The sequence below is a fragment of the Photinus pyralis genome, unplaced genomic scaffold, assembly GCF_008802855.1.
Source record: "Photinus pyralis isolate 1611_PpyrPB1 unplaced genomic scaffold, Ppyr1.3 Ppyr1.4_LG4, whole genome shotgun sequence".
Lineage (NCBI taxonomy): Eukaryota > Metazoa > Arthropoda > Insecta > Coleoptera > Lampyridae > Photinus > Photinus pyralis.
This window is the reverse complement of record NW_022170511.1, coordinates 20333423-20344234: the sequence shown is the minus strand read 5'-3', so window position 1 is coordinate 20344234 and position 10812 is coordinate 20333423. Positions and strand designations below refer to the sequence as shown.

Here is a 10812-nt window from a genome sequence, read left to right as displayed (position 1 = left end):
AGTTAATTTGTCGATTGCATATTAATGAATATATCACTGATTAACCACCACTTGACATATTATATTGTGTAAATTCCAAGCGAATGTCTAGCTGTCTACATACTAAAACTAAAAATCTTTAATAATAATTTTCCATTGCCGTAGTTAAAGATAGTAAAAAGTTTGAGTAAGGATCACTATTTTGCAACATTGATGGTAGCCAGTACGGCAGTACTGTAATGATTCTAAAAAATACAAATGTTTTTAAATGCATGATGAAGCATCGTCTTTTTTGTGTGAGTCATAACTGGTTTGCTATAGAGCCTAAGTTACCAAGCCAGTTTACTTGATTACTCCAATTTCTCTTTTACCCATGTTTATCATTTTTAGCGCATTTTTGAAAAAAAAATACACTATTATATTCGTTATGGCTGGCTGGCCGGCTGAGATCTCAGCAATTACAATAGCTAGAGACTTCAAATTTTCAATTTCTGCTATAGTGTAGATGTGCAAACTCTAGTCTATTTTGAGTTAGATTACTCATGAGATAGATAATTTTAAACTTCGCTAATAAAATACTGATCGGTATTACCAAAAATGCGCTTTCATCATGCATATGTTGATTTACAACTTTGTTTATTAAGCGCTTCTTTTGCTATTTACTTTCACCGTACCTAACCGGGCTCTCTTCAGCGTATCTCACATACTTCTACCCCTACAGATTACAACTTTATGGTGTTATCTTAGGAAAATCTTAAATTAGAACTATAAGATTGCTGATTTGTACTTTCCAACGGTTTGTTTGGCATTTTTTCTCGAGATTACCTAATACCTTGATTTTCTAAAATTTGCCTTTTCTTATCGTGGTCAAATCCTGTTTGGGTTTCTATCGACCTTGAGATATTACAAAATACAATCTTTCTCGTTTAATTTGATTTTGTTTTGTGGATTCTGATTAAAGGTGTCAACGTCTTTCAAACTAATTATAATTATCGTCGTGCATAAAAAGTATTCTCGGAGGGCAGATTAACGGTTTTCCGCGATAATTTCTATTTTTCTATTTTTACTATATCTTACATCCGTATTGTTCTTCGAGAGACCTGTGACCTGCGAAATGTTGGAGGACATTTATTCCGGTTTCGACCATTCAGGTTTACTTTGAGTATAGTTTGAAAATCCGCTAGAATTAGTTACATTGGCTATCGAACTGCTAAGGTTGATAGAGAGCAGACAAACTAAATCTGACTCTAAGAATATACTGAGTGTGCTACCATAAGGCTTATATTACAGTACGTAACTCAATATTTCTACAATAGAATTTGTACGAAGGACATGTGAGACGTATAAGCAAAGAATAAGTACCTACATAATAATAATATTAGTTACTCTTTGGTAGGAGACTCACACCTAAGAGGTAGGCGAAGTACCTACATACACCGAGAATAAGCAGACATTCTTACACATTGCGCAAAAAGTAATGTATAACGGAAACGGATGGGTACAAAATGTAGACTGAAATGCACTGGTAGGTACTAATAATTTCTATTTTAAAATAATGCTATTTGCATGCCGTAGGCTAGCTCAAGATAACGGCAATCTTTAAACAAAATACTAGACTAGACTGTTCCAAATGATAGAAAATGACAGTCGATACAAAATATTACGTCTGTATTTTAAAGTTCTAACACGAATACTCCAAATTATGTAATCCGACGGTAAACGTTAATGTCATTAAAACTATAATCTGCGTACAATGTAGTTTAATAGGTTTTATACTTTATGTTTTATGTTTATATTTATGGATAAAAATGTCCACTATTGTTCGTATTTACGGTGATCGTTTCTAAACCGAAAATTATTCCTTCTATTTGAAGGTCAAAAATGATATATATGCGAAGATCTCGAATCCTTCGGTATTCAGTTGTATCGGATTTTTTGAGTAAGTATTTACATTCTTTACTTTTAATGTACGTTACAGACGAGTAAAGTAAACATTTTCCTGCCATTACCGCACCCCAGAGGTATCAACATTTATGACATTGTAGGTAGGTAGTCCCTTTTGTTTCGTTCCAACCGCGACTAAAAAAAACGTGACCCTCCAGGTATACAAGTAGTAGGTAAATTTATTTACGCTGACCCAATTTGTATGTAACAAGGCCGCCAATATCCGCTGTTTTCTTTATTATGCTTTTGCTTCTTAATATAAATTAAAAAGACATGAGTTTATGGGTCCTACTTTCCATATTAAATGTTAAACGCGCTAAAATTACGTGAACTACTTTATTGTCGAAGTTGTAACAATGGAGAGTAACTCATTTTATAGTCGAGCAGAAATACACTGACCATATACAAACTTTGATAGGTTACTGTAATCATGATTACATCGAAGTACCCAATAATTTAATCATGACACTTTAATATATTTACACGATTTTTAAATTAATGCGACACCATTTAACGCGTTAGGTGTGCCTCAACTCTCAGAAAATGAGAATGGTTAGCAACTTCTTGCCCAAATTGTATACTATTTTGCAGACTTCTCATTCATGATTGTTTTAGCTAGATATAATGAAATACTGAATTACCATACGTGGATTTCTCATTCTGGTATGGTAAGTGTTCTATATCTGTAATTTCAGGTCAAATTATGCCATAACTCATTACCGGCACGATATTATTTAACCGTGACCTAGCCTACAGATAGAGAGTTAAGGTTGCAATTTCAGCTTATTTTGTAATGTACATGTCATAATTATGCATACAATGCGCTATAAAATAAGAAGACCGTCCCATTTTGTTGTTTATAAAGTTTGTCACATTTAGGGCACGTATTTTTGTTTTGCTCCGGTTCGAGGATTTTGGTTTTTTTTTCAATTGAAAAGCTTCACTGACCAGAATGTCCACTGTCCATGCTTTGGGGTAACATCCACTAGTAATAGAACCTTTATTCTCGACTCAACGTACCCCATTGCACAGATAATCAGTCAGATATAACTCGCTGAGGTTCAAATTTTGTTTAAGACAACTAAATCAGATCAAATAAGTTAGACCAGGGGTTTTCAAACTACGGCCCGTGGGGCAAAACCGGCCCGCCGTCATGACCAATCCGGCCCTCTATACTTGAAAGTTGTACTTTTATTAATCGGTAGTAGATACGTTCTAGTTCTCGGGAAATTGAGGAGCAACTAACGTGCCCTTAAGGTTGAAAAGGTTGGAGATCCCTGCGTTAAACTAACCTTAGATCATAAATACATGTATTTGGCAAGCATTCTTCCCCAGCCTCTGGTCTGCAACTAACTTGAAAAACAGCGTTTTCCCCGCCAGTTTCAAAAATGTTCAACACGTTGATCAAGTTTCAACGGCGTTGACTTGACTAGAACTGAATTGCCGGAATTAAATCCAGTGGTCAACTCAAAGAAAAATTCATACGCTCACACACGTTTGCACCTTCGAACTCGTCATTTATATGTAGACAGAATGATATCGAAGACAAAAATTCAGCCAAATTCACAGTTTTATGCCTTCCCAATCCACCCTTTCCAGCACGAAGCGAGGCTATTTGAAACTGTTGCGACGATAAAGATATATTGATCTCCTCTAAACAAAACTGAAACATAGCGTCGATTTTGGTAAGGGCTTCGAAATGATTCCACAATATAGAACAGTCCGAAGAAGATCAATGGGTTTGAGAATCCCCTACGGTTAGGCAACATACTTTACATCATAAAGAATCGTACTATAAAAAATGCGATCGTGATAAGTCTTCAACTTTCACCACTATGCGCAAATGCCGAGAACAGGGAATTTTGCATGTGAAGTTTGGCAGAAAGAAGTAGACGGGTTTACTAGATCCGACTCCGCGAGTACTGACCCGCGTGCCGGACTGCACATGTTAACCATGAACCTTTGAATTTCATGTCACAATTTGTTTTTGCTTACATTTTGCATTAAATGCTTATACCTGTTTATTGTTTTATTAAGTATTTATTTATGTATTCACGTAGAAGGATACTATCAGTGCGAAGTTGCCATGTATGTTTGATAACCATCTATACCGTGGAGAAAGTACCTCATACGTTCCAATTCCTTCGTTGTATCTATGACCCTAACTCTCGTGCCCGCTGCCGGACAGTGCATAATAAATTAATGATAGCCGAGGTTGGAGGAGAGCCATTGCCATTTTGATGTGTTTTTTATGTAATGCAATTGATCATTTTACGAATTCTTTATCTAAAGCAATCTTAGATATGTTTTTGTACTAAATTGATTTACTTCATCATTTGTATTTCTGATGTCTCATGTATCTCGTTTTTATTAATTTGATTAAGTGCATTTGACTCGAGTACCTGATTATTATTGTACGATTTGAAATATTTCATTTGTGTATTTTTCTTTACATTTTGTTGTCGTAGTTATTTCTTGCATTTGTGTGTCATGCTAGGTTTTTGTAGTAACTACTATTTATCCTACGGTATGACCTATATGTTTTGGACGCTACAAAATATAGAGTACACTTTGCGGTCGTCACGCGTAAGGCTCGGCAGTCGAAGGTGAGCTCGGCCCGCTCGCCTTGCTCGCAATTGTTTAAAGCGCATTTGTTCATTTTCAAGGAAATATGGCATTAATATCGTCAGTGTGTGGATGAGACATAAGCTCGGTTTCGGCGGATGGGTCTCCTCACCTCACCCACACATCCCGCTCCACTCCCAGATAGGACATAATCTCGGTGTCGACGTCGCCGCATATCGCCCAAAGTTCCACTCTCGGATGTGACATAAGTTTAGTTTCGGCGGTTACGCTGCGGCGCCTCACTTCACCCACTTTACTACATCAGAAACCTTCGCGAGCATACGTAATTAATATGCCTGTTTTTTGCCTTTCGCTTCTCACTTTTAGAGCCGTAGTAAATTACAGTGGCCCTATAGAGACAGTGTGGTCATACCAAAGAGTAACCATAACTTTGGTCAGACGGTGGTGTTATTTTCTTTTGGTACCTAGTTGGGAGATCCGCCATGTCTTGCGGAAATATACACTGGATTGGTCTACTACTATTTGTGTGGGTTTTCTGCAGGTAATGCCATCTCACGGTACGATTATGAATGCCAACGGAAGCTAAAATATTTTCAGTCCATGTGAAATTTTGCTAAAATTTGTGCTATTATCAATTCAAACTTTCAAAATGCATCACAATCACAAATTCAAGCAGTTTCAAACTGCTTATACGATGACAAATTGAAACATATAATAATGCAAGATAAAATTGCGTATAAGGGTAGGTATTGATGGACCGAAGTTTCAAATATAGGTATAGAATAGAGACACAGCTATTGGATAGTCTAAAGAATATCTTTAGTGGAGTCTTGTTTCATCACCATTCACTAATGGTTTTTTGTGAGAGGATATCCAGCTTTCTAGAAATCACTTCCAGATACCTCAATTTTTGCTCTAATTCTACGAACCTAGGTAGGTATAGTCAACGGAATACCAGAGCAATAGGTATCAGTGGTGTCTTCAATTTAAAGGTCAGTCTTTAAAAATATTTGGGGGCCCTTTCCCTACACTTAATTTAACCTCTTGGATTTTGAATGACGAAGATTCTTTAATAAAGATAGCACCCTCATGTTGATTTTCTGACGTTACCCGACTCTGATCTTTAAAAAAAACTTGATGGTTAGGGCTAGCTGCAGGAATTGCTTGTGAAGGAAGGTTTCAGGAATTGATCAATTTTAGCCAATTTATTTCTTCGCTGTTCAGCGTTTTTTTTTTCTTTTCTTTTGGAAGTTCCTCTGCGATATTTTTGCCCATTCTCAGCTCTCTGATTTCAAAATTTTAAACGACAAGTACCGTTGGCGTCTCTACAGACGCCGCTGGAGATACATTTAAACTCATTTAGTTTGATTAGTGATTTCACTTCTTTGTGAAAAATCTGCCTTTTTTGAATTTTTGAATATCCGTACAGAGGTAAATGCTTAAGTGTTAAAATTACTTAGCAGCATTCATCTCGAAATACAACTTCAGTCAAAGGTTACCGTATCCAGGACCTTCAGATACCTTCTGGACTGCAAAAGGTCCCGCTAATGAACAAAGTATTTCATGTACCTACTTTATGTCTACGGAATGTTATTTTTCACAAATGGGAAATGGGTTGCTTTTAAGTCTATTTGAGCTGGCTACTTTTGAGCATATCAAATTTCATATTAAATTAAGGTCAGATTTAAATTATTAAAATTCAAGAGTTACTTCTTCGCATTGTTAATTTTTGTATATTGTAGATACCTATTGGTCCAGATGTTTCACCTATATCTACCCTCTGCGAACAGGTGTAACATTGAAGGAGTTCGGGAAATTTCAATTTTTTTCAGAATTTTTTTATAAACCAATTACATTTTTTGTAGATTTTTGCCGGGGCCCCTTTTAAGTCGGAGCCCGTCCTCATTGCGTACCTTTGGGACATTGTAGTTACCCCACTGATAGGTGCGGATATTCAAGTACAGAATTGAATTATAAATATGATCAGATCAGCAGCAGGTTCATATTCAAACACCTGCAGAATGTCAGTGACTCAGGAGTTATCAATTACAATATACTATTAGGTACTAAAAATGGTAACTGTAATCTTAGTGTTTCTATTCTTTACACTATGCTGTAATGTATAGACATTTGATCGGTTATATAACACCCATAGACGTATGAGATAAATATTTTATCTGGTAAGCGATGAGCGAAGAGGTATTCATCGACTACAACTACGTGTGCATCTAATAAAAGCTAGTGGTGAATTAAGTAAAGAGCGTTATGAATAACTTATTAGTTTATTCACCTGCTTCGAGTTCCGTATATACTGCTGTAGCAATATTATACACACAGACAGGTTGTGATCGGTTTCCTTAAATAGAAAATTAAATTATTAACTAGGTATTACGGATTCTTTTTATGTTGTAATAAGCGACTTACTTTTAATTTATCTAATAATACGTGAAGTTTTTCCTCGATAGCGGCCATTTCTTATAAGGAACGCGGTCTTTGTGTCATCAACCTATTGATTGTTTTACAAATCTAGGCATATCTTAAACACGCGATCATGCAACATTTCTTTATGACTGAAATGCCACGTTCATAATTTATGATTTGGTAAAAGGTGTTGAATTCTGTCTAATGTCTACTGATGGCTGATGCAAATCGCCTAATTGTACCTACATCGTGCATCAAAGTCGCATCTACTTTGCGGGAACATTTTTGAATTAAATTAACTTAAACTTAATATGAAAGGGGGCAGCACTTCATTGGGATAACAACAAAACAAGGCAACCTTCTTAGTGCATCTACGAAATAGTAGAGGGCGACATTACAGCGTAATTTTTTCCACTTCTGGCAGCTCTTCCGGATACGGGCAATTACGGGATTTAAACGTTCAGACCAAACCGTCTGCCATATTTTTTCAACAAGCAACTTTCGGAACAAGAGTAATGGACAAATGGACTGTTACAATGTGAGTTCGGAGTGAGGTAGGCAACTGAAAAGAAAAACGTCTAAATTCGTCAATAAAATCGATCGAATTTTGACAACATTTATTTTAATTCAAACTATCCCAATGAAAATTTAAATGGAATCACTTTGAAATACCATAAAAGTAAACCATCTGCACACTCTTATACCAAGCAACGACTGCACTTTACTTATGTAAATGGCGATTGAGAAAGCATCGTTTTGTTTACGTTGGTTGATATTTTGTGTTATTTATTAATCCAGGTAGTAATCTTTTGCATTTCTTTATAATGTAGGTATTTGTATTTTCTATGCAGCATTTTATATTTTTTGTGAGTTTCAATTTTTGTTTTGAAGTTGACTTGATTTAACCTCCATGCAGAATCATGTGTTTGATACCGTTAACCTTTTGTGTGAAATCGTTTACCATTTTGGTGTAAATTTTTGCTTAATTTATGTTTATGTTTCAATTAAGTATATGGTCTTGGCTCCAAGTTAAATGTACACATTTTGTTAATTTTTTAAACATGGAAATTATCGAATTGCAGTTTGAAGTTGTTGTTTGTAAACTAACACCTTTCGCCTTGAAAAGACGGTCACGGGGGTGGTAAATAATTGTAACCACATTGATTTACGACACCTACTGCCGGGACTGTTAACGATTTCCAATAACTATTAATCTTTGAATTTCATGTCACATTTTGTTATTATTAACATGTTGCATAAAATATTTGTTATTGAAGCAAGGCGTACTGCATGCTTGTTTTGAGTTCCGTTATCTGAATCATGTTTGTTTATCCATGAAAGGCTTTCCTGGTATCGCTTTGTTGTGTGTGTAATATATTTTACTTGTTCTTGTCTTTTCTTAAGCACAAAATTCTGCATTTTATTCCATTCCCATCCAGATTATGCCTCACATAAAAGAACCGACCTAGTTATATAGGTATTCACAACGTAGGAATTCATTTGAGCCATCCAGTCCGAGCTGACTGCTCTCGAGATTCAAAAGTGCCGCGAAACATCCGTCGTTTCAACTTGAAAGTTAGGTGACTGCTCGTCGTTTGACACCCGCATGAATAAAAAATTTAAACATTGTTTTCCCCAGAGTTTCCAATCCAACTGTAAGTATAGGGTAAGTCAAGATTGAAGTGCCCGCTTTAGGGACCCCTAGCATCATTACAACACACAAAACAATAAGCGGCTACGTTTCAACGTTCACAAAAAAAAAACCGGCCCGTGTGGCGCAGTTCAGTTAAAGGCTGAATTGTGGTGCTAGGGTCCCTGGTTCGAATCCGGGTTCGGGCATGGATATTTGTAAATGTATAATGGGTTGGGTTGGTAGAGCAGCCTTGGTTGAAACCCCGCTCACTCAAAAATAAAGGCAAAATTTTAAAAAAATTGTAAATAATAAATGCCTTCATTTGATATTTAAAGCCATTTCCTTCTTATCGAAATTACTGCGTAGTCCAGTCACTTAAGATCTGTGTTTACGTTGGCGAAAAACACTGCTCATCTAACTTAATTAGCTTAAACAGCGATAACGAATCCCTATCGCACTGACCAGAGATAACATTTTTACGAATGAGTAAACATAATTTTAAAAAAGTACTTTAATTTTCGGGGGGTAGTATTGGTGCTAGAGCGCACTGAAAGATGTCAATTTTTGTACTTTTAAGAAAAGGTAAACATTCGAATAAAAGCAAATCAGTTGACTTGTTTGATCTGACAGTGGTTTGACATATATTAATATAATATATATCTTTAGATAGATGTGGGATTTCCAGTCTGGTAAAAACGGTAATGTACTATTTACCAGACTCAATCAGTCTGGTAAGGAGGCGCGAGTACTAGACAGTCTGAAATAAAATTAATTACTAATGCACACAGAGACATTTTTATAACATTTCTATCTCCTATGTTAAGACTCAATACTAAACACTTTTTCAATTGGCTTATAGCGTTGAGTGAAAAATTATTCACTGCTTATAGGTATAACAAACACTAAACCTTCTAGAAAAATCTTGATCATATTTCACAGAAAGAATGAATCACATCAGCTTTTATTCCTTATCGCCAGTGACACAATAGTATATTGAAAGACAAGTGTTACAATGCGACCTATTGTAATACGACTATCTTGTGGCACGAGTGGCGACGCGAAGCGTAGCCACGAGTGCCCGCAAGATAGGAGTATTACAATAAAGCATTGTAACACGCGTTTTTCATACTATTTTTTCTATTTCGGTGCTTTAATTTAATTAAAAAAATCATTATCAGAAACTATAGGGAACATTAGAACTAACATGTTTTATGTTGGGAACACTTTTTATGCCGTTAAGTTTTAGGTTGGCAGCGTAGTAAGACTGACATTTTGAAGTTCAAACATGGAAGTACCCAACGAAGTACCTACTTGTACTAACTAGTAACTGCCGACTTAAGAAATGAGTTACCAAAAAAAACGACTATAATCACTATCTTTGTACAACTGTTTTCGGCCGAAAACAGTTGTATAAAATCATCATTGTAACACCGAAATAGAAAAAAAGCTGTATTGCGCAAAATTAACGATTTTCATAATTCCAGCCGTGTATTTCGTTCCCTGTCTGGCCAACCAGACTACCCGCCACTGGACTGTAATGCCACTACTGAACCGACAGCCTTGTTCTAGGTTAGGTTATGTTGTGATTATTAAATTATCAAGAATAATAATCATAGTAAAATAATATTTAAAACATGAGTGGAACTGAAAATGAGCCCGAATCGGATTTTAATGAATCCACTAATTCCACACTTCACAATGTATCTCAGGCATTAGACAGCGACTTTGATTCCTTAAAGAAGACCGACAAACAGAAAAGTGAGCAATTCATTGCAGGCGCTTATAGCTATAGATTTCATTTTTTAGTTGACATATTACTTAAACCTACGGGAAATGCTCCTATTATGAAACGTAGAAAATGGGCAGTTGACGCGGAGAAACCATTGGGTTGGATAGTCGAGTTTGTGAAAAAGTATTTGAAATTAGAAGCGCACGAACGAGTGGTCTGATTTACAACTTATCCTTGTCTGTCGTTTTAAATGCCAATGTTTTAGTTTCTCTACGTGAATCAAACGTTCGCCCCCTCTCCCGATCAAATTGTAAAGAACTTGTACGATTGCTACAATACGGACGGGAAGTTAATTCTCCATTATTGTAAGACACAGGCGTGGGGTTAATTTATGTGGGAAATTAGTATGATTTACGCTTCTATGTGATATTTATTTGTATATTGTACCTATTTGACTTTTAGCAATCTTGATTTTTGTATGACATGAAAATTATCTTGAGAATATATTTATGGAGACATT

The 10812-nt window shown here is 35.9% G+C and overlaps 1 protein-coding gene across 1 annotated transcript; it reads left to right on the top strand.

Annotated features, from left to right (window-relative positions):
• Positions 1–10086: 10086 nt before the first annotated feature.
• On the top strand, positions 10087–10812 carry LOC116168144 (autophagy protein 12-like). Its single transcript, XM_031483813.1, has 3 exons — positions 10087–10321; positions 10370–10506; positions 10558–10812. Exons 1-3 carry the CDS (start codon positions 10198–10200, stop codon positions 10678–10680), a joined length of 384 nt encoding a protein of 127 aa, XP_031339673.1. The 5' UTR covers positions 10087–10197; the 3' UTR covers positions 10681–10812.

What these genes read in the sequence shown, in the direction of transcription:
- LOC116168144 (XM_031483813.1), top strand. Translation starts at nt 10,198, where the DNA reads ATGAGTGGAACTGAAAATGAGCCCGAATCGGATTTTAATGAATCCACT. An exon ending in GAAGACCGACAAACAGAAAA is followed by an intron (nt 10,322 to 10,369) that starts GTGAGCAATTCA and finishes TTCATTTTTTAG; the next exon opens with TTGACATATTACTTAAACCT. An exon ending in TAGAAGCGCACGAACGAGTG is followed by an intron (nt 10,507 to 10,557) that starts GTCTGATTTACA and finishes CCAATGTTTTAG; the next exon opens with TTTCTCTACGTGAATCAAAC.